The following is a 25039-nucleotide window of genomic DNA, read 5'->3' as shown; positions in this document are numbered from 1 at the left end:
TATCATCCTGAATACCCTGTTAGTTAAAGTGATACCTAAACTTTACCAGACTAATGAATTGAGACCATTTCACAGGAATTTTATTCTACCCCATTAACTTCACGCAGTATCCAAAATGTTGTACACTCTTTGGCTGCCTAGTGGGCAGATGTGTTAGATATACATTTATTCACAACTCAGAATCACCATGGACTCGTTAACAGCCCTTCTTGTTGTAAAATAGTACTTTCTGCAAACACTTCACATGGCTTATCAATCAACTCAATTTACATTTATGAGTGTCCTTCATGTGTCCATCCCATGGTGCTAGGGGGACTTAATATAAAAGAAGATGCAATAAATATTTAAAAGGCTAAATCAAACAAATAAGTTTTTTAGTTGAACCTTACAAATCAACAGTAATTTTAAAGCTCTCATGCATAAAAGAATAGATTTCCTGGATGAAAAGCAGGGTGTGGAAGGATGTGATCTATTACAATCAGTCTGCAAGGTGGCAGGTAGAGGTCAGTGATTATAAATTGTGGCACAAACTCTTTCAGGATCAGGAAGTCTTTATGTGACAAGCTTGCGCTGAGTAGGTGCAGAAAGGAAATTCTATGGTTAGTAAAACACACACACACACATACACACAAACACAATTTTACAGTAACCCTAAGGTCAAAAGTTTGATTTTAGAACAAAGAAAATCACCTCTTTAAGGTTAGCAGCATAGATTACATTTTAAACATTTATACTAGAGAACCAATCAGTAGCAACCCAATTTTATCTGTATTAAATTCAGGGAAATTTGAAGACATCCATGCTTGAATATCACACAGACAATTATGCAAAACATCAAGCTGCTTCATAGGTCTGCAGGGACTGGAAAGAATATCTGAGTATCGTCTGCGTACATATGACACTGCAGGCCAAGGCATTGAATAATGTTATTCACTAAAAATATCTAAATATAAAGCTAAATAGGATTTCAAACAAGCCCCAGGGGAATCAGAAAGTAACTTGGCAAAGCACAAACCATTCCCTAAAGGAACAAATTGAAAGGAGAATACAAGGATAAAGAAACTATCCAAAGCAACCCATGTTAATTCCAGAAAATTCAAAAACATAGAGTTCTGTCAAAGAATGACACAGTCAGCAGCATTCAAACCAGACAAACAACCTTAAAAGGGTACAAGAAAACAGGCATTCAACCAACAAAATGCTCATGGACATTATGTTCTAAGTCTCAGGGCCAGCAGTATGCACATTCAACATGAGGAGGCCAAAATGATATCCTAGCAAAAACTGAAGATACATTGCTTTTATCTAATGAATGGTAACAATTTAAAGTGGTTGTTGATGAAGAACTTAAAAAAAATGCAAGCGTCCAGCATTTTAGATTCTATTCAACTTGTTTTGCCTCTATCATTGTGGAATGCCCCATTTTAGAAAGTGTATATATATATATACACACACACATACACAATTCTTAAGGGATGAAAGGCGATATTGCTGTTGTATTGTCCTTATCATTATCCAATTATCCAATACTGTAAAAATTATCTGGTAAGTTTTCTTCCTACATGTAGACCACCCATCACTTTTTTTTACATTTTATACTTAATCTGTTTCTCTTATTACTCTAATTGTCAAAATTTGCTACCTCAAAGAAAAATTGCACTAAATGAAGTAAAACAGGCAAGGAAGAATTTACTCAAGACTATCACAATAGGGGTGGGGCACCTGGGTGGCTCAGTCGGTTAAGCGTCTGCCTTCCTCTGGGGTCATGATCCCGGAGTGCCGGGATCAAGCCCCACACTGGGCTCCTTGCTCCTGCCCCTCCCCCACCTCGTGCTCTCTCTCTCTCTCTCTCTCTCTCTCTCTCTCAGATAAATAAAATCTTAAAAAAAAAAAAAGACTATGGCAGTAGGGGAGAGGGATTGAGCATAACTCCTCTGAAACAAAAGTCAAGTGGATTTTTATTTTTATTTTATTTTAAAGATTTTATTTATTTATTTGAGAGAGAGTGAGAAAAAGAGCATGAGCAGTGGGGAGGGGCAGAGGGAGAGGGAGAAGCAGACTCCCAGCTGAGCAGAGAGCCCGACACTGGGCTTGATCCCAGGACCCCAAGATCATGATCTGACCCAAAGGGAGATGCTTAAGCAACTGAGCCACCCAGGCACCCCTCGAGTGGATTTTTAAATGCTGGGATGAAATAATGGAAAAATTATTATTTTTTCTGGAGGACATTGCCGGAAAGGATGGTCCATGATTAGCCTATCTATGTTTGCTGTCAATTATCTCTCATTGAAGTTAGGATCTCTCCCTATCCCCTACCTCCAAGAGATAGGGGCTCTTATCTTCCTTGATGATTACATGATTCCATTTCAAAGGGATGGCTATCAGGTCCTTCAGAAAGACTTTCATGGGCTGTGAAACTGGCAAGAAGCTGGGAAAAGTTTACATCTCAAGGAGGGCAGAGAAAGAATTTAGAATTGCAAGGTTTCTAAAGTCAATGCACCAAGAAAAGGAAGTGTCAGAAAGAAACCTGTGCAAATTATAGTCAAGCTGTGAGGAATATTAAAGCCATCTTAGTCAGCCATATGCATCTCTTAGAAAGTACTGCTCAACTGCCCTAGAAGTTTATCTCCCAGACTGAGGGCAGTTAGAAGTATTCCAATTTTGATTAATAGAATAAAGTTACCAATTTCCACAGCAGAATAAAACAATGATCATTACATCATAGAAAAATAAAAGACATATATATGATTATGTTCATGAATGTGCTCAGTATAAAACAAAATATTTAGTATCATCATCATGATCAAAAAATGGATAGGCCTCATATGTTTCTAACAATATTATATGAAATAAAAAGGTGGCAATAAACATATTTTTATATTTTTACTAAGGTTATGAATCTTCTGTAGTCAATAGTCATGGATGTAATATTTTATGATTTTAAATTTTTCAACCTTTTGATGCTTAGCAAAGTAAATATAGCATTGCATAGATGTGATACGAATATGTGTCAATACTGAATAAAAGAAACTAATTCTTGACCACAATTAGTTTTACATGAATACTGCCACACCAGTGGGGAAAATGGAACCCACCAGACTGATTCTTTGCCCTGAATCTTTTGTAATAAAATATTCATATCTATATGCTCTGAGGAGTCTGGCGGAACACACCTCAATTAACATACCTCAGTGCTTCTATTTGATGGCTACCAAATTAGAAATTTAAACAACATAATGGAAAGAAGTCTTTGGTGATAAATAAACCTTGCTGCTGTGGGCAAGCTTAGATCTTTTTTAGTTCTGTTTTTGTTGTTTTTCCTTGAAACTGTGCTTGCCTGTAAGCTACCCACCTGGCTACTCAGGCGCTCCTTGGGAGAGGAATCCATGCTCCTTCTCTTCAGTTGTTAACAGCTTTGTTTAATTTCCTCTTGAAAGAAAAACTAAAACTTGTTGGGAGATTTTTCTAAAGTCACTGCAGGTAGTTAACAGTTTGGTTAAAAATAATTAAGCCAATTTGTTAATATGAAACTTAAACTCCTTCAGACAGAACACTAAGCTCACAGGATAAAAGAGATTGCCTAAATGGAAGGTTCTCCGGGGAGGCTTGGAGCCAGACCCAGCATGAGGTGCTCTATTTTCTACTGTAAATTTTCACACTTCTGCAAAATTGTTCGAAGCCAGTACCTCTGTGGGTAGTTTTGCTTATTCTTTTCTGCATGTAACTGGTCCCTACTGGGAGCACTTCTAGTTGCTCCTAAGCAGATACCCTACAGCTAGCTCAAAGCATTAACAGAATGCAGAGTGAACCGAATACAGTGTGACAGATGCTTTCGGAAGGGACAGCCAAGGTAGAAACAAAAGATAAAGAATAACTGAGATATACTGTACTTGCCTCTAAAAAAGATGGAATTGAAGCTCATTCTCCGAGAATAGGGGAAAAGCCCACTCAATTATGTTAGTCCTATGTATACTTCTGAATCATTTGCAGTAAATTATCTAGCTTTCATCAGTCATAAATGCCTGTCAGTAAACGGTAAGGTGTTTAGTCTTCAAATAGTGTCTTAGCTAATGAATGATCCAATGTTTCTTCTTATGACACCTAAAAGTCTAGTTCAGTCTTAATCACGGATATTCATGTGTGCAGATGTATTTATTCATTCATTCATTTTTCCATTCGGTAGACTTATCGATTGCCTCCTCTTGTACGTGGTGTACTGCCCTAGGCCCTAGCAGTGCTGCAGAAAGTCAAGAGGAAATCCATATACTCTTGTTCACCCAGCCACTGATTAAAATAATAAAATAATTCTGTCAAGGTGATTGCTTTAAAACTTTTTGTTTTGTTTTAAAACTTTTTTTTTAAAGATTTTATTTATTTATTTGAGAGAGAGAGAATGAGAGAGAGCACATGAGAGGGGGGAGGGTCAGAGGGAGAAGCAGACTCCCTGCAGAGCAGGGAGCCCGATGCGGGACTCGATCCAGGGACTCCAGGATCATGACCTGAGCCGAAGGCAGTCGCTTAACCAACTGAGCCACCCAGGCGCCCTTGTTTTAAAACTTTTGATCCCAGGTTTAAGAAATTGGCTTTGTAGTTCCAAGTCTTCAAACAAATTTTCCCTTGTACAAATAGATGGGTTTCTTTGCCAATCTGCATATAAAAGATCCATACCCAAGCAAGTACTCAATCTTACCTGAGCATAGCACCAAGATGGAGAGGTATTCATGATTCTCGGTAGGACTGTATACCCTTGTCTATCTGTCTGTCCACATTCATATACATGTGGCATACAACCATATAAAATATGTCTATAGGATGAAAACAACTGATTCTCATATAAGGCTTTTAAAATCAAATGTAAATTATAAGCATGAAGTCTGTAAAATGCATGTTATGTTTATAGGCAGATGCTGTCATAGCCAACAATAAAAAATAAATGAATTTTGTATTTCCAGAGGTATTTCTGATATAAGCTATATTTATACCCCCAAAACACCATTTGCCTGGTTTCAGAATACAATATTGTACTGTTAATAATTCCTTAATTTCTAATTGAAGACTTTATATTTTTCTATTGTAACCACTTATGAATCGATTTAAAAGCCTTATGTTTGTCTTAAAATCCACCTATAATTTTTTATATTAAAAACAAAATAGCAGGGCGCCTGGGTGTTCAGATGGTTAAGCGTCTGCCTTCAGCTCAGGTCATGATCTCCAAGTCCTGGGCTTAGCTCCATGCTCAGCGGGGAGATCGCTTCTCCCTCTCCCCCCTACCCCCCACTCATGCTCTTTCTCTCTCAAATGAATAAATAAAATCTTTAAAAAACAAAACAAAACAAAATAGCTACCTCATTGAATCTGGTTTAAAGAATGTTTGTATGTGAAGGTAAACAGGACACACTGGAAAATATTTTCCTCTCTCTGCCTACATTTTATATGTCCCAACTTAGCATACATTAATTTTAAAAGCTAGAAAAAATATGGTAGGAATCTTAGATGAACAAATTTGGCCTAAACATTATACAGTGGAGAATAATTTATTTGGGGAAAATAGCTACAGCCATTCCATAAATGAATAGGTAGAGCAAAGTTTAGATGTGAAAGAGTATTGAGATTTCTAAATAAATAAACTGGGTAAGAGTATCCCCTTTGGATTTAGTAATTGCAAAAAACTTCATAAGATGGACAAAGGATGCTTTGTTTATATTTTCAACCAAGATAAAAAAGAAAGAAAAAAACCTAGACTTAAACTATTATACACTCCTGTTACCCTTAACCTCTGCCTCACATTTCAGATTAATTTTTAATTCTTTGCCATTTATTTTTAGCACTCTAACAAGATAAAACTCCTGGTTATTTTTACTAATAATTGAAAAACATTTATTGAACACCTACTGAGTACAAAGTGTTTGGGAAGTTCTGTAAAAGAAATAGCACAACTCCTGACCAAACTTGCAATCTTTCTGACGAGTTTAAGGAACCATACATGTATATATATCAGAACCAAATATAACATGTATAAAATCATAACACTAAGCAGCAATAACTACGTAGTTAATAAGTAACTACAGTTCTGTGTTGTAATAAGAGTTCACTGTGCACACCACTACTTTATTTAATGCCAGATGATAAAGAAATGAAAGAGCTAGTCCCTGTCTTTAAAAATTCAAATCATAAAACACCATGAAAGTGGAGTAATTAAGACATCACTTTAGCTAACCCTTCACTCTCCTAATGAAGATGATGATGAGTTTATAATGCAGAAAACAGACTGTATGTGAAAAGAAAATGACCTTAAAAAGAAGTACAAAATAGTTAAACTATACCAAGATGTAACATGATTGTAAAGTAATTAATTAAAGTGAAAAGATTCTGAAAGTGGAAATAAAAAAGCTAGGGGCATGATTAATTAGGAAAATCTTTAAAAAATATTTATGACATCTCAAATGTTGAATTATTGAAAGGTGACCACATGTATCTGTAATACTCCAGTGACTTTGAGGTGGAGTCCAGCTAACTATATAAAAAGGATCCAAAAAATATTCATTTTCACATAGAGTAGGTGAAAATACCCAAGAAGACAAAGGCTATGCATGAATCTGCACAAGAAAATGAATATAAATGCAAGAGATTTCACCAAAAATATAAAGCTAGTCACACACTGAAAATGAAAACACCAAGATCCATCAGGTAAAGAAGAATTCTACAAAAGGAGAAATACAAATGACTAATATATATATATATATATATATATATATATATATATATATATTTTTTAAATGTCTCATCTCATTATTGATCAATGTTAATGCTAACTGAAAAATTAAGAATAATTGATTTATATACTATAATAACAATTAAATTCCATGATACTCAGTCTATATAACAGTTTATAACACTAGCAATCTTTCAGTGATGAAGCACAAATTTGAATAATTTCTATGGGAACCAATGTAATATTTTTTTACATATTAAAAAATTTTACATATTACAAAAAAAAAATTTTTACATTTTTGCCCTTGCTTCTCTTGCCTTTGGTGATGTTTCTAGGAAGAAGTTGCTGCGGCTGAGGTCGAGGAGGTTGCTGCCTCTGTTCTCCTTTAGGATGTTGATGCACTCCTGTCTCACATTTAGGTCTTTCAACCATTTTGAGTCTATTTTTGTGTGTGGTGTAAGGAAATGGTCCAGTTTCATTCTTCTGCATGTGGCTGTCCAGTTTTCCCAACACCATTTGTTGAAGAGACTGTCTTTTTTCCATTGGACATTCTTTCCTGCTTTGTCGAAGATTAGTTGACCATAGAGTTGAGGGTCCCTTTCTGGGCTCTCTGTTCTGTTCCATTGATCTATGTGTCTGTTTTTGTGCCAGTACCATACTGTCTTGATGATGAGAGCTTTGTAATAGAGCCTGAAGTCCGGAATTGTGGTGCCACCAGCTTTGGTGTTCTTTTTCAACATTCTTCTGGCTATTCAAGGTCTTTTCTGGTTCCATACAAGTTTTAGGATTATTTGTTCCATTTCTTTGAAAAAAGTGGATGGTATTTTGATGGGGATTGCATTGAGTGTGTTAAAATTTTTTGACAAAAAAAATATTACATTGGTTCCCATAGAAATTATTCAAATTTGTGCTTCATCACTGAAAGATTGCTAGTGTTATAAACTGTTATATAGACTGAGTATCATGGAATTTAATTGTTATTATAGTATATAAATCAATTATTCTTAATTTTTCAGTTAGCATTAACATTGATCAATAATGAGATGAGATATTTTAAAATATATATATATATATTTGTCATTTGTATGACTACCAAGGGCGCCTGGGTGGCTCAGTCGTTAAGCGTCTGCCTTCGGCTCAGGTCATGATCCCAGGGTCCTGGGATCGAGTCCCACATCGGGCTCTCTGCTCGGCAGGAAGCCTGCTTCTCCCTCTCCCACTCCCCCTGCTTGTGTTCCTGCTCTCGCTATCTCTCTCTCTGTCAAATAAATAAATAAAATCTTAAAAAAAAAAAAAAGAAACTGTCAACAAAACCAAAAGACAACCGACAGAATGGGATAAGATATTGCAAATGACATATCAGATAAAGGGCTAGTAACCAAAATCTATAAAGAACTTCTTAAACTCACACCCAAAGAACAAATGATCTAATCAAGAAATGGGCAGAAGACATGAACAGACATTTTTCCAAAAAAGACATCCAAACGGCCAACAGACGCATGAAAAAGTGCTCAACATCGCTCGGCATCTGGGAAATCCAAATCAAAACCTCAATGAGATATCACCTCACACCAGTCAGAATGGCTAAAATTAACAAGTCAGGAAATGACAGATGTTGGCGGGAATGCGGAGAAGGGGAACCCTCCGACACTGTTGGTGGGAATGCAAGCTGGTGCAGCCACTCTGGAAAAGAGTATGGAGGTTCCTCAAAAAGTTGAAAATAGAGCTACCATATGTTCCAGCAATTACACTACTGGGTATTTATCCCAAAGATACAAATGTAGGGATCCAAAGGAGTACGTGCACCCCGATGTTTATAGCAGCAATGTCCACAATAGCCAAACTGTGGGAAGAGCCAAGATGTCCATCGACAGATGAATGGATAAAGAAGAGGTGGTATATATATACAATGGAATATTATGCAGCCATCAAAAGGAATGAAATCTTGCCATTTGCGATGACGTGGATGGAACTGAAGGGTATTATGCTGAGCGAAATAAGTCAATCAGAGAAAGACATATATCATATGACCTCACTGATATGAGGAATTCTTAATCTCAGGAAACAAACTGAGGGTTACTGGAGTGGTGGGGGGTGGGAGGGATGGGGTGGCTGGGTGATAGACATTGGGGAGAGTATGTGCTATGGTGAGTGCTGTGAAGTGTGCAAGACTGTTGAATCACAGATCTGTACCTCTGAAGCAAATAATACATTATATGTTAAAAAAAAAAAAAAGAAGAAGAAGAAGAAGAAGATAGCAGGAGGGGAAGAATGAAGGGGGGAAATCAGAGGGGGAGACGAACCATGAGAGACTATGGACTCTGAGAAACAAACTGAGGGTTCTAGAGGGGAGGGGGTGGGGGATGGGTTAGCCTGGTGATGGGTGTTAAAGAGGGCACGTTCTGCATGGAGCACTGGGTGTTATATGCAAACAATGACTCATGGAATACTACATCAAAACCAATGATGTAATGTATGATGATTAACATAACATCATAAAAAAATTTTTTTTAAATATTTTTAACTTACACCTTAGCAAATCTTTTTAGAAGTTATTTTGAAATCATTCAAGACGTTAGACATAAAGATAATATTGTGATTTTACTTCTATTAGTACAAATTTGGAAACAACATAAACAGGAAAACTAATTAAAATATTATGACTCAACAATCCAGTAAATATTATGTACCAATTAAATACTGTGTTTACACATTTTAAAATCTATATAGTTATTGTCTCTATCTACAATGGCTATTTTTCCTCCTCCTTAATCTCGATACATTACAAAATTCTTCCATTTAATGTGTTCCTTATAGGATAAAAAGAGTTTACTAACTTTGTCAGCAAAATAGATGTTAAGTGAAATCAAATGAATTACTAACAGGGTAGGGGATGAAGAAGAACAGATTTTTTAAAATGTGGCAAGGTATATCCAGGTCAAATTCAAATCCTCCTTTTAACAGCTAATCTCAAAGACTCCCAACATGTGGGTTACAGTATGTAAGAGTTACTGGCCTCTGTTATCATGTTGCATGATGACCCAAGGTCCTAAAAAGGAGGTCACTGAACCAATGTAAAGTACCATGGCATCACTCTCAGTGCTCCCTCTAACATCTCAGAAACATTTACTTATACTTATTTTTGGAAATGCATGCTCATTATAACACTTGAGAAGAGCTCACACACATTTTCTGAGAGTCTATGAAAAATGGCAATGTGTGGGCAATGGGATATTTTCCACTTATTATTCAGATCTTTCAACATTTTAAGCTCTTGTTTGTATGGGGCCTAAGGCTGCTGGGTATATATTAATAGTTTCTGGTATCAGTTTGGAGGAAATATTACATTACACCACACCAGGTATTTTCCATGTTAATATTTTATATTGTAAAGCTATATATAGTTTGGCTGTTAGCTAAAATTGCAGTCATAGTTAATCTGAAAATTTCACTTATACGTTATTCACAGAATCCATCTTTGCTTAAGAGCAAAAAAGTGACTTTAAACAAATTCCTTGTCTGTTTAAGTGAGTTTTGTCTCTCAAAGTGATCAACTGATCATCAACACATGAGCCACTGAACTCTTTATCTTCTGGAAATAGTTAAGAAAACATTTTAAATATATATATATATATAGCCTGAGTCACTAGCATTATAAATATCTGCCATGTCTCTAAACATGTGGACACTGCTCATTCTCTTATAGGATTTCTTTTTAACCTCTTCAAATTAAGTTGACATTAGCAGTTGATGGTAATATTGTCACCAAAATGTCAAAGACTGACCAAACATCCTGACGTCCATTCCACAACAATGAGAGAGATGTCAACCTGGAAAAATATTGAAATTCCAGCCAGCAGGCTACTTAGAATCTACTTTTTACAATATGTGCTTTCAGGTTTGCCTCAAGAAAAAAAATGCCACGTAAGTTAAAAATGGCCAGTGTACTTTTCTTTTCTTTTTTTTTTTTCTTTCTCCCAAAGGAATATGAGCAGTAATTGATTCAAGTATTTGGATATAAATCAGCCCAAATCCCTACTTTGTGGCCAATTAAATGTGCAGCTAAGCCACTACCACCTTTCTGTATCTATCCATAAGCCTGATAAAAATATAACCAATATGCATTTATTGTTACTCCACTGGAATGAATTTTTTTAGAATCATACATTTCTTCTGTACTACTTTGTGGCTTCATTTGCCAGTTTGTCTTAATCTCAAATAAAATTAAATAGTAAACATTTTTAAAATGCATTTTATTTATAATTACCTTGATCATTAATTTATTCTTCATATATTTGGCCAATAATTATTGTATAAAATTATTCAACTCTGCAAGGTGGTTGTAGTTGGGAGGAAAAGAATACAAAATGAATGAGGCAAGCCCTCTTCATTGACAAAACTTGTAATTGGGGATGAAGGGTGGGGAACAGTTTACAATGTTATAGGTTCCATAAAAAGAAGATATTCACAGAGTGCTCCAGGAGCTCATAGCCTGAGGTTGTCAAGAGTATTTCCCCAGAGAAGAGGGTACATTTGCTTGCCTTGGAAGATGAATAGGGTTTTTTGTTTGTTTGTTGTTTTGTTTTGTTTTTTAGGGAGAGAAGAGGAAGGTGGAGGAGATAGATTAGCAAAGTAAAGACCTTAAAAGAATATGCTATATTAGAGAAAAGCTCTTCACGATTGGATCCCTCTCCTCACTGAGTCTTAATTTACACACCACTGAAATAATAACCACGTTACTCTTTCTCACATAACAGCATTTCATTTTCATCACAGCAACCATCACTTTTTTTAAATTATCCAATCTATGTCTTATTTACCTGCTTATTATTTGTCAATTGCTATAAAAATATAAAATCTGTAAAGTCAAGCCCCGTGTTAGGCTCCCCGCTCAATGGGGAGCCTGCTTCTCCCTCTCCCTCTACTGCTTCCCCTGCCTGTGCTCTCTAATAAATAAATATTTTTTAAAAATTTGTTAAGTCAAAAAACCAGTTTATTTTTCAACACTAAAACCATCACATATGAAGCAGAGGTAGGTACATAGTAGGCATTATATAAATATATTTAAATGAAGAAATAAACAATGCAAAGAGAAGAGCAGATGCAATGTATAAATTCTAAGAACAATCTATCAAATATTTAAAAACGTCAGCATCAAAATTGCATTCTCGCCCCATGGTTTTTTAAGATTGGACTTCATCAAGAAGCACACAGTAAAAAAACTGGAAGAATTTTGTGAGGAAAGAAATGGAAGTCCTACATTTTGCAAATGTAGTTAAATGAGCCAGTAAATATGTGTATTAATATTTATTTGCTTACATTTATATTCAAAGGTAGATGAACCCTGGTGATGTTGAGTTTATGTTTACCTTACTTATATCACAGAATATTTGTGAGATTCAAATGAAAAATGGATGTAAAAGTATCATAAAATGTAAGAGATTGCATTTTCTTGCTTTCTAGCAGTACAAAAAATAAAATACAGATTCTTCTGAGTAGAAAGAAAGACAATTTAAAATACCAATTAAATAGACTACCACTGGTATATTTTCCATTACCATCTGGTTCCTCTCAGTCTATGAATTTAGTCAGGAAAATAGTAAGTAACAGAATTATAAGAAATAATCTTTTGTTGATCTTCAGAAAAATGATTGTATCATTATGAAAACAGTGTTCTTTTTTAAATGTCACACAAAATTGTGCATAGCCAGAGTAAATGAGCTGGTAAATGGGCTGGCATTAATAATTATACTGACATGCATGCGATTTCAAGTATTGACTAATAAAGTGATTGATAATTGTCAGATAATTAAATTTAAAATTATGAAACGACTTTAAACAAACATGACTTGTAGCTTTTATAATGTTTAATTAAGTACATGCTAAATGTAGCAATAATTTATTTCATCAGTAAAACCGTGAATAGATGTGCAAAATAAAACAATTTCAAAAGAATATCAGGATCACAGGGCATTAAATGTCATTCTTTTTTAAAATAATGGTTTATTTTTTATGGATATTTTTACCCTTGCTTTTCATTTTGCATATGATTTCATACTTCCATTAAGCTACAGAATTAAGCTTTTAATATTACTGTACACTTACAAAACACTTTCTGAAGCTCTATCAATAAGAATTTTGAAACAAATAAAAAAAAAAAGCCTGAATATTTTTTTTCAAGTTAAAGCAGCAGCAAAAGAAAAAAGCAACTGCAATCGAGAGGAGCCTGAGGGGACACGATTATTAAGTGCAATGTGGCATTTTTGTTGGGATCTTGGAACTGAAAAATGACAGTATGGAAAAACTAAAGAAATCTGAATAAATTATAGCCTTTAGTTAATATTAATGCATCAATATTGACTCATTAATTGTGAAAAATATATCATACTAATGTAAAATGTTGCTAGTGGAGGAAAGTACATGTGGGCATACATGAATTCTATACTACCTTTGCAATCATTTTGTAATTCTTTTTATTTTTTATCTTTATTTTTTTATTTTTTTAAAGATTTATTTATTTGAGAGAGAGAGCACAAGTGGGAGGCGCAGAGAGAGAGGGAAAGAGAGAACACAAGCAGATTCCATGTTAAGAGTGGAGCTGATGTGGGGCTCAATCCCACGACCATGAGATCACGGCCTGAGCAGAAACCAAGAGAAAAGGGCTTAACCAACTGTGCCACCCAGATATCCCTCATTTTGTAGTTCTAAAACTATTCTAAAATGAAACATTTATTAAGAACATACAAAAGGAAATATACACATAAATTTAACAGTCATCATTATGCCATTTATTTGGTGAGTGACAGACTAGAGAGACAACCTCCATATTAAGTAGTAACTTTCAGTCTTAATCCTAAAAATCTTAGTGGGAATTTTCTGACAAGTAAAGAACACCTGAATTGTTCTGCCAATGAATCTAATATCAAACTTTCAATCTCAAAGAGTTACCGGTAATGAAACATATATGTGCACACATAATGCACTACATGTATTTTGAGGAGGACTCTCTATTGTTTCTGCTGAGTGAATGAAGTAAACAAAGCAGATACAAGAAATGAGCTGAGGGGCACCTGGGCAGCTCAGCTGGTTAACTGTCTGACTTAGGCTCAGGGTCATGATCTCTGGGTCCTGGGATGGAACACCTGTGTGGAGCACCACATGGGGCTCTGCACTCAATGGGGAGTCTGCTTGTCCTTCTCTCTCTGTCCCCCTTGCTCATGCTCTCTCTCTCTCTCTCTCTCTCAAAAATATAAGTAAAATCTTAGAAAAGAACAGAAACAGGCCAGATATCAACAAGAGATGACAAATAGAGGAGAAAGAGAAAAAAGAGTAACAAGCAGAATCTGCCTTAGAGAATGCATCCTTTGCTAACAGCTCTCCAATTTCCTTCTCTGAACACAGTAGGCCTGGTTGTATTTTGATTTCTGTCTTTGTCTCATTTCCTTAACAAGAAATCCCTCTTTTCTAGAGCAACAGAGGTCAGATCATGCACCTACTATAGTCAAAAGAACCCATCTAAAGCAGATACCACGATCGTACTAGGCACCATGCATGCTCATTCGATCTCCTTCCTCTCTGCCATCATACTTCTTTATTTCCACTGGCACTAGCTGCTTTTTGGTTCTGTCAGAACCAAACTGTCATTATTTTCAATATTTAATCAGAGTCTTTAAGCTAAATTTTAAGTTTAAATTTATAACATTACAGATATTTAAAAAATTACATTACCTTCTGAATTATTTTTAAATAATTCTGCCAGAAAACAATTTCCTTGTTACTATGTATCTTGGTATCAAAGATAAAATTACAAAGCTATCTAGTCATCCCTCATCAACAAACTAGTCCTTTACCATTTTTCTCATTCAGGTTATATATAGAACATTACATCTAAGATGCTGAGGGCCAAAAAACCCTGGATCACCAGAGGATAAATATTCCCGGGTGCTACTATAGGATTCACATCATTGTACACTGTATACATCACTACTTCTCCTGCTATATTTAAATTGTCTCTCAATTCTCTTTTCTTTTGATAAGTTTCTAAATTTCATGAGGCCAGTGATGTTTCGTCTAATGTTGTATCTTCAGAACTTGGAACAGTATTTGGCACAGTGGTTGCCAAACAAAAAATATTGAACTAAGAAAAAAAAAGTAGAAAGACAATTATTCCTATAGCTAACCACACCAAGAAAAACAAAAATAATAATGAAATAATAGCAGCCAGAGAACAGTGGAATGATGACTTCAAAACAATGATCAAAAAAGAAAAAAATGTCGGGTGCCTGGATGGCTCAGATGGTTAAGCGTCTGCCTTCGGCTCAGGTCACGATCCCAGGGTCCTGAGATCGGGTCCCGCATCGGGCTCCCTGCTCCTTGGGAGCCTACTTCTTCCTCTGCCCCCCCCCCCAGGAATAAATAAACAAAATCTTTAAAAACAAAAAAAAAAGAAAAAATGTCTAATGAAATCGTATTTCAAGAATGAATACATTTTTAGTCAAAACAGAGTCTATAAAACATGGAAAGAATATGAAGAAATGCCAAAAGGATATATTTCAAGGATAAAGAAATTTATCCCTAAAACAAAATCTGAGCAGTAAGAAAGAACACTGATGAAAGAAAGTTAAGAGACATGTAGATAAATCTAAGTCAATATTAGGGTTTTCTAATTTGTAAGGTTTTAAAATAAGAGAAATAAATACAGGAAAATAGCATATGACTAGAAAGGAACTAAATTATTTCACAGTCCTTGCACTTTTTTCAGAGAAAAGTAAAGATACTGATTATATTTAGTCCCTGATAAGTCTGTATGCTTGTTAAAGTTCTAAGGATTCACAATAATAGAAAAAAAAAACACATAAATTTTTAGATAGGAGTCTAATCACAGTAAATATTAATGTATTAATAAAATATAAAAATGGGGCACCTGGGTGGCTCAGTTGGTTGAGCGACTGCCTTCGGCTCAGGTCATGATCCTGGAGTCCTGGGATCGAGTCCCGCATCGGGCTCCCTGCTCGGCAGGGGGTCTGCTTCTCCCTCTGACCCTAACCCCTCTCATGTGCTCTCTCTCACTCTCTCTCTCTCAAATAAATAAATAAAATGTTTAAAAATATATATATATAAAAATGGTCCAATTGCAAAAAATCCAGCAATGCACCATTTATAAGTGACATACTAGAACAATAAGGATATAGCCAGAGTAAGACAAAAGACGTACCACTTGCAGCAAAAAATGCTGGTAGAAAGTTCTTCAAATATATTCTCTCGGTTTTCCTTAGTAACTGAACACTGATTTTCTTCTGAACGGCAGTCTGTCCAACTGAAAGCTGCATTTCCCCAGCTCCCTTGCAGTAGGTGCAGCCAATGAGGCATAAACTCTGGCTTCAAGGAAATCTCTCCAATAGAGATTCGCTCAACTGGAAGGAAGACCCATTTTGCACTTCCTCACATTTTCCCTCCCTGCTCCTGGCATGTGGATACGAGGTGAAGAGGAAAATTAAAGCATCGTGCTAAAAATGACACAAGAGAAAGAGACAAGGAGCACTGTTCCGTGGTAACTGAGGAGCTGCCATTTCAGCCTGGACTGCCCGTCTCCAGATTTCTTTTATGTAGGACATAAAAAGCAACCCTACGGCTTACTTTGAGTCTTCAGTTTTATACAACTGTACTTCACAGAAATAATAAATTAAAAAATGCTGATGTCACTAATTGTGATCAGATTACTCCACTGAACAAAAATCACCCCCAAGATAGTGGCTTAAAACATTATTTTTCAGATTCTGTGGATCAATAATCCAAACAGAACACAGGGACAGCCTATCCCTGATTCCCAACAACTGAAGGCCTAGTTAGAAAGTTCCAAAGTCTGGGCATGATCCATTGGCAAAGAATAAGAATCATCTGGAAGAGTGGTTATCCCATGACTTGCTGTGGATGCCGGTATCAGCTTAGATGGTACCTTCATCTGGACTCTCCATGTGGTTTCCTCATGTCCTTCGGTTAGGGTTTCCTCACAGCATGGTAGATGAAAAGGAATCTATCGCCTTCAAAATCTAGCTTTAGAAGGCACATAGTATTACTTCCTCCTTAATTATGAGTTTCCCAGATTCAAGAGGAGAGAACAAAGATACAAATTTCAATGGCAGGAATGTCAAAGTCACATTGTGAGAGAAGCATATGGGACAGGAGAGAGCATTGCTGTCATTTTTCTAAAATACGATCTGCCACACTGAGGAAATAGGTAAGTAGGGTCAGGATGTCATCATGAAATATTCAATTCATAAGGAAGACATAATAATTCCGATCTATTTATATCAAATAATATAGCTTTAATAGAAATGAAGAAAAACAAAACCACATGCAGAAGTTGACAAAACCACATGCAAAAATTGACAAATCCACCTTCAAAATAGGTGAGTTTAACAAACATCTCTCAATAAACTACAGACCAGATAGAAAAATAAGTCCATAAGTATAACAGATTTGAGTAACACAATTTACAAGCTTGGAAAAAATGATACAAATAGGACGTTTCATAACATTGGGGAATGAACATTATTTTCAAAGACTTTAAAAGCTTGAACACACACTAGCGCCAGAAAGCAATCAAATTTAAATGAGTCTGGGGGCGCCTCGGTGGCTCAGATGGTTAAGCATCTGCCTTCAGCTCAGGGCATGATCTCAGGGTCCTGGGATTGAGCCCCATATCAGGCTCCTGGCTCAGTGAGGAGTCTGCTTCTTCCTCTCCTTCTCTCTCCCCTGCTCATACTCCCTCTCTCTCTCTCTCTCTCTCTGTCACACGAGTGTTAGAGAGACTTTAAATGAGTCTGTTTAATATAGATCACATTCTCGCATTACAAAGTAATTAAGCCTGAAATAAATGATAAAAAAATTAAAAATAAAAAGTCACCAAGTTATAAATTAAGAATGCATCCTTCTAAAGAATTCATGGGTCAAGAAAAACATTTCATAGAAAAACTTAAAAAAAATAGGACTGAAAAAAATAGAACAGAAAAAATTATATCAAAATGTTAGGGTTCACTAAGAAAAGGTATACACTTAAACCTTTTGATAAACTACAAATTAAGGAGTTACGTCACCTAACCACAATTAGATAAAAAACAAAATAAAAACAGAGAAAGAAAGTAAATAGTTATGATAGAAGTGATTAATGATTTAGGATATAATAATACAGTGGAACAGATTTAACAAACCACTTGGGTTGTAAAAAGTGTAATAAAATTGTCAAATCTGTGCCAAGATTTATACAAAAACAGAGTTGCAAAAAATGGGTGTGTGTACATGTGTGTATGTGTGTGTGTGTGCATGCCTATGAGAGAGACAGAGAAAAGAAAGGAGGGAGGGAGGAAGAAATAAAAAAGAAAGGATGAAAAAATATATTTATAGACGTAACCGTGATCAAACAGCAAATAAGAAATTGTTTAAATTTTATACCAAAAATTTAGAAAGTTAAAATGAACCTATTTTTATAAATATATATATATATATTCAAGAATAACAAATTTGAATAATTCTATAACCTTTCAAAAAATTAAAGTAGTTATAAAAATCATTCCACAGGGACACCTGGGTGGCTCAGTCATTAAGCGTCTGCCTTCGGCTCAGGTCATGATCCCAGGGTCCTGGGATCGAGCCCCGCATCGGGCTCCCTGCTCCACGGGAAGCCTGCTTCTCCCTCTCCCTCTCCCCCTGCTTGTGTTCCCTCTCTCACTGTCTCTCTCTCTCTGTCAAATAAATAAATAAAATCTTTAAAAAAGAATCATTCCACTCCATTTTTTTTTTTCCTTTCCGTTCTTTTATTTTTGTAGTAAACTCTCTGGAGGTGGCTGGTGGGGAGGGGGCCCTCCTGGGCGGGGGCTGGGGGCGGGGTTATTGCTCTGAGCTCCCTGTCCCAGGGGGCCTGTGTGGGGAGGGTGTCAGGACTGGGACCGACCCAAGGGGAGACACAGCCGCACAAACACGCAGATCACAGCACGGGTGCGGGTGCGGGGGGCGGGCAGGAGAGGCTGGGCGCCATATTGCACTTTGGGAGTCGGGCCAGGCGGGGACCCCCCCATCACACTGGAGCCTGGGAAGGAGGCTATCCCATTCCCTCCCCCTCTGCAGGGGGAGGGGAGACCCCAACCTGGGGTTCGGGAGGAAGGTGGGCAGCCACGTGCCTGGTCCTGGGAGGGGTCGAGGGCTGGTCCCCGGCCTGGGGCGGGACATCGAGGGCAGACCAGGCGATGGCAGAGGCTGCTGCGCGAAGGTCTGCCCCGATCCCCGCCCTGGCAAAACCCTTCACCCCCACGGGCTCAGCTGCCGATACCCCTTTGCTCGCCTTGGCCTTGGGGGGCACAGGGAGGCCCTTGTCACCCTCGCTGTCAGAGCTGCAGCCGCTGACGTCTGTGAGAAGAAATCGCCATTTTGGTATTAATGTTTTTTCAGTAACAGTTTATATCTGAGTCTGGTGATTTTTGTGGATTGATTTTTTTTTTTTTTTTTGCTGTCACCAATCCAATTTATTGATCACGTCGTCAGTGAGGTGGAGAGTCACATCCTCCCGCTGCAGGCCTTTCGGCCACCTTGACAGCTTCTGCCGCCTCCTGTCCCCGCAGCCCTGCCTTAGTTTACCCACTGAGAAGGAGGGTCTTTCGCGGTCCTACGTGCCCGAAACTAACACCCCAGAGGAGGCCGGAGAGCTTCAGGCAGTTTCCCAGACACCACCCCACCCCTCAGCCGAGACACAGCCAGGGGCACAGAGGTCGTGAGGATCGGGACAAGGAGGGCAAGGTGGCGAGGGGTAGGACAGACCACAGGCCTTTACCGCAGAGGAGGGACCCGCACCATGGAGGGAACATAGATAGAGGGGCCCAGGGCAGCAGAGTCCAGGCCCCCGGGAGCACACCGACTGTGGGAGCGGCGGGGAGGGGGAGCCCTGGCACCCCGGCCCCTCGCCTGCCTCAGCCACTGAGGAAGAGACGCTTGCAGGCCTTGCTCACCTGCTCCAAGAAGAGGAAGGTGCGGACGGTGTGGGGGCCCAGGCGGGCATGGTACGGAGTGAAGCCCTTCCACAGGCTGAAGAAGCCCTCGTGACGGACAACCTTGCCCAGCACGTCCGGCCGGTTCTTGTATTCCGGCTTCCCGTCAATCACCCTCCTGTTCTGGATCCGGGCCTTGACGACGTCCACTGGCATGGAAGCAGCGGTGGTGACCAAGCCGCTGATCATGCTTGCGCAGAAGTGGCACAGGATGTTGTCAGAGAAGTAGCCTGAGTCCAGTAAGAACTGCTTGGATTGGGAGTAGGAAGCGAGCTGGGCCGCGCTGACCACGACAGCGCGAGCCGTGGTAGGGATGCAGCCCCTGCATAGTGCGGGGACCCCTTCCTCCCGGGCGATTCGAATCAGAGCATTAAACACACTTTTGTAGCCACGGCGCTGGTGATTTCTTCTCAAATATGTCTATAGATTCAATGAACTTCTTACCAAATGCCAACAATATCTGTTTGTTCGGGGTTTTGTTTTGTTTTGTTTTGTCTTGTTTTTAGGTAACTTGTCATGTTGATTCAAAATGTTAATGGAGGTTAAAAAAACAAGTATAGCCAAGTGTCTCATGAAGAAGAAAATGACTGGGGGCGCCTGGGTGGCTCAGTTGGTTAAGCGACTGCCTTCGGCTCAGGTCATGATCCTGGAGTCCTGGGATCAAGTCCCGCATCGGGCTCCCTGCTCGGTGGGGAGTCTGCTTCTCCCTCTGACCCTCCTCCCTCTCATGCTCTCTGTCTCTCATTTTCTCTCTCTCAAATAAATAAATAAAACCTTTAAAAAAAAAAAAAGAAGAAGAAAATGACTGGACAAACTTGCATTAATAGCTAGAAAGATTTATATGATCTATAATCTATGTTGTGTACTGCACACAACAAAGACAGACAATGGGGCAGACAAAAAGCAATATTATAGATCACTGTAAAAGGATGGACTATCTAGCCGGTGTTGGAAAAACTGCTTACCCACATGAGAAAAAATAGGACGCTTACCTCATACCATTCACAAAATTTAATTTCCAAAGATAATATAGGGGAAACTCTGTATCATTACAGAATTAAACAAAAATTTCGAAGTTTTTCGAACTTTGTTCTTTGTTTTTTGTACTTTGTGGTACAAACCACAAGGAAAAATATTGATAAAGGGTAATAAATTAAATTTAGAATTCCATTAATCAAAAGATGCTAAAAAGCCTGAAAATTTCAACCACAAACTGATACTTTTGCAAGATACATCAAGACTAGTCTCAAGATTAGATAAAGAATTCCTACAATTAGTAGGAGAAAGACAACAATACAAAAAACAGAAGTGGAAGTAGCTCTCAGAGAAAAATAAATGGCCTTCAAATGTTAGAAAATATAATCAACCTCATTTGTAAAGAGAGTGCAAATTAAACCACCATGAGATATAGAAATACTCCCACTTCAGCAAAAAGTAAGAAACGTGTACTGTTTTAGTAAGGATACAGAAAATAGAAAAATTCATCCAGAAATTATCATGCCCTGCTGGTAGAAATGTAAATGCATCTCTTTTGAAAAGAATTGAATATTTAAATTAATGAATGGACCATCTCATACCCCATGAATCGGCAACTCCACTCACACATGTGTACCAGGAAATATGTACAGGAATTTGTATAATCTCATCGTTTAACACAGAAAAAAAGAGAAAGAAAGAGACAGAGAAGACAAAATAATCTAAAAGTTTATTAACAGTGAAATGTATATATAAAACTGGAGGGGGAGACGAACCATGAGAGACTATGGACTCTGAGAAACAAACTGAGGGTTCTAGAGGGGAGGGGTTGGGTGGATGGGTTAGCCTGGTGATGGGTATTAAAGAGGGCACGTTCTGCATGGAGCACTGGGTGTTATACGCAAACAATGAATCATGGAACACTACATCAAAAATTAATGATGTAATGTATGGTGATTAACATAACAATAATAAATAAATAAATAGATAAAAAATATAGCACACTATACATAGGAACATTCCGGAATTACAATCACACACATTAATATGACTAAATCCCACAAGAGAGAATCTTGAGAAGACTCTGTGCTAAGCATGGAGCCCAGTGTGGGGCTCGATCTCACAACCCTGAGATCATAAGCTGAGCCGAAATCCAGAGTCGGACACTTACCAACTGAGCCACCCACACACCCCCATATATAAAAATATTAAAGATGATGACCAGATATACAATGTTCATAAGAAGATATATAAATATAAAATGTTTTAGGGGCACCTGGGTGGCTCAGTTGGTTAAGCATCTGCCTTCAGCTTGGATCATGATCCCAGGGTCCTGGGATTGAGCCCCGTTTCAGACTCCCTGCTTGGCAGGGAGCCTGCTTCTCCCTCTCCCTCTCCCTGCTACTCCCTCTGCTTATGCTCTCTCTCTCTCTCTCAAATAAATAAAATCTTTAAAATATATATATAATGTTTTAAAAGAGTATATAAGATATATAAATAAGGCAAATATATACCATCAATAAATGTTCACTCAAAACAAATGTAAAATCTATTCAATACTATTTTCGTTAGAACAATATGTCTATGAGATTATTAGAATTCTTATACCCTGGCAATAAGCAGTATAATACACCTTACTCATAGACTATAAATGTATTTTTGTCTTCAGAAAACATGGTTTCTATTCATGAGGTAAGAAAAAGATTACCTTTCACTTCATTTGTTTTTCCTTTTTTTTTTTTTAATCTAGAGGATGGAGAATAGAGTTTATATGGATATTCTTAGAAATTATTAGAAAGATAAAAATGAAGTAGACAATAAAGTGAGACTAGCTAATTTTACATTCCAGCCTTAGAGGAAGTGAAGACCCGCACCTTAGGATAGTCTATCAATCAGCTAAGCAATTTGGAGCTGATGGGTGACTGCTGGGCTGACATAACCAGGTCAGAGTGCTCTGCTAGGCTCTTCTAAGCCATAACAAGGAATTAACATAGACAGAGCCATGTGCCCCTCTAGAGTGGGGACAGGGGTTAGAGAAATAGCCTATAGCAGTAGGGTGTGGAATCCTTTTTTCCTATTGCAACTAGGTAAGCTAAAACTGGTAACCCAAATCTTTTTCTATTGAAAATATTGAAAACCAGAATTAAACTGGAAAAGGAATAATTCTTGTCCTCCATTAAAACTTCAAAGAATTGAAAGCTATGGACTACTAGCAATTATATCAATTTATTAATATGAGTATTAGAAAAAGAGTTTAGGGCAGAGTTTACTAAACTAATGTATTTTATATATTAGTACCATGAAACACTAGTCTAAAAAATAAATGAGGGTTTCAAGGCCACATAAGCATACCCAATTGGAATTTTGCAAGACATCTTCACATATCAATTTGAGAATTTCTGTGGTAAAGAAACCTACTTACCTGTTTAAAACCAGCATTTGCCAAATTAAGTTGGCCAGATTTTTTTCTCTATAGAGGTAACTATAAACTAACATGTTATAGAAATAGTGTTTTACTCAATCTACTTAAATAGCAGTTGGCTTATAGCCAGAGGTATATAAAAGACTTGAGGCATAAAATAATCTGTGCAAGTCTAATTTTTGGAATTCTACTTCTGAACCCATAACTCTAAGAAGCAAAAAGATGATGAAATGCTGAATATATATATATTCACACAATATCTGGTACTAGGTACTGAATACATAAATGTTGAATGAGAGTGAAGTAGTCCCTGTCCTTATTAATTCCTTGCTATTATAGTGGGGGAGATAAATTTAGTAAGCACAAAATTTAAAGACTCTGAAGTTTAACACACACATTAAAACTCTGCCATGATGTGATAAGTACAGTCAAAAGAGAGATAAATAAATATCCCACTCCAAGAGGAGATAAGGACTTAGCAGCTCCCTCCCCAAGCACATTTATAAAGACAGGAGCAAGAGAGGGGTGGGCAGAAAACAGAAACAGATTGCAGTTTCATTACATCTGAATTAGGGTTGTATGGCCTTTTTTCCCCTACTATGTAAGAAACAAACAGGGGGCTGATATAGGGACTAAAAGTGTCAAGGACTACTTTAGGTAAGGTGGTTAAAGAAATCCTGGCTGAAAAGGAGACATTTTTCTGAGATGTAAAGGAAGAGAAAATTCTAGTCAGATCTTGGTAGTGATAGAATGCTGGCAAGGAACATTCCAAGCAAAGAAAAACACCCAAGGCTGGACAAAGCTTGGCATATTTAAAATAGCACCATGATATCTAGAGAACCATGAATTTGAAGAAACAGGAAGGGCCAGATATGTAGCTCTTAGAAGGGTATGAATACAAGTTCAGATTTTATTCTACATATAGGGGGAAGCCCTTGAAAGATTTTAAACAGTCAAGTAATATAATTCAAAGTACATTTTTGCAACAAGTAGAAGTGTGGGTTTACGATGGTGAGTATGGAATCAAAGATAGTACCCCACAGACTGTTGCAGCAATCCTGGTAAAAATATGATGGTGGCCTTGATTGGAGTGAGGTCATCAGCTGACAGTTAAAAGAAGAGGTGTCTAAGGGAGAGTGGAGCTGTAGGAGTGAGAAGCTATGGAGTCATCTGTAAGAGTAAGAAAGTAAGCTTACTGGAGAAATGAAGTAAGGGAACAGCAAGAATAGTAATTTAATTGTTAAAGCAGCTGAATGTTGTGATGTTCTCCATCAGCATTTGGCTGTTGAGTGAAGTCATATAGGCAAAAATATGAAAGTTCACTCAGGTCTGGAGTTTGCTAGTATTGTAAGAGGAAAAAAAAAATAAGAGGAAAGAGATCTGAGAATATATCTAAGAGAAAGGCTGAAGTAATGTATCTCAGAATCCAGTTGGGCAAGAAAAGACAAAAAATTAGAGAGCAAAGAGAGAGAGAAAGGACAATAATGAATGAGGAAGAAACTTCCCATGTCCTCACATCTAGAGATTCATGAAGATACAAAAGAAGAGTCTCTATTTGAGAGAGCTAAAAAAGAACAGTATCCTTAAGTTTTAATTAACGCAAAAAATGTGGAGGGACTCATCTAAGAAAAGGATGAATATATAGGCAAGAATATAATAGTCACTGAGCTAGTCTTCCAGAGATGGGAAATGAATGGGGATTTGGGATGTACAGGGATGCACAGAGTAGTGTGAGAATGATTATGACTGTAAAAAGGGATGGCCAAGAAGGGAAGGTAAGAATAATTCTTATAATCACTAAGATAAGTGTGGACATGCAGAGCTACTGCTGTGTTCACAAATGCTTTTGCCTGTTTATGAGATGGCATCTCTCTGATGTTTATTCATGCTCAT

The 25039-nt window shown here is 37.5% G+C and overlaps 1 protein-coding gene across 1 annotated transcript; it reads right to left on the bottom strand.

Annotated features, from left to right (window-relative positions):
• Window positions 1-19196: 19196 nt before the first annotated feature.
• On the bottom strand, window positions 19197-21331 carry LOC118009677 (mitochondrial 2-oxoglutarate/malate carrier protein-like). The gene is made up of 3 exons (XM_035003798.1): window positions 21327-21331; window positions 20742-20790; window positions 19197-20169 (listed from the first exon to the last, which is right to left on the bottom strand). The coding sequence occupies exons 1-3, from the start codon at window positions 21329-21331 to the stop codon at window positions 19672-19674; spliced, it is 552 nt and encodes a 183-aa protein (XP_034859689.1). The 3' UTR covers window positions 19197-19671.
• Between the last annotated feature and the right edge of the window lie 3708 nt (window positions 21332-25039).

The sequence above is a fragment of the Mirounga leonina genome, unplaced genomic scaffold (genome assembly GCF_011800145.1).
Source record: "Mirounga leonina isolate KUSES-001 unplaced genomic scaffold, KU_Mleo_1.0 Mir_127, whole genome shotgun sequence".
NCBI lineage: Eukaryota > Metazoa > Chordata > Mammalia > Carnivora > Phocidae > Mirounga > Mirounga leonina.
This window is presented reverse-complemented; position numbering and strand designations above follow the sequence as displayed.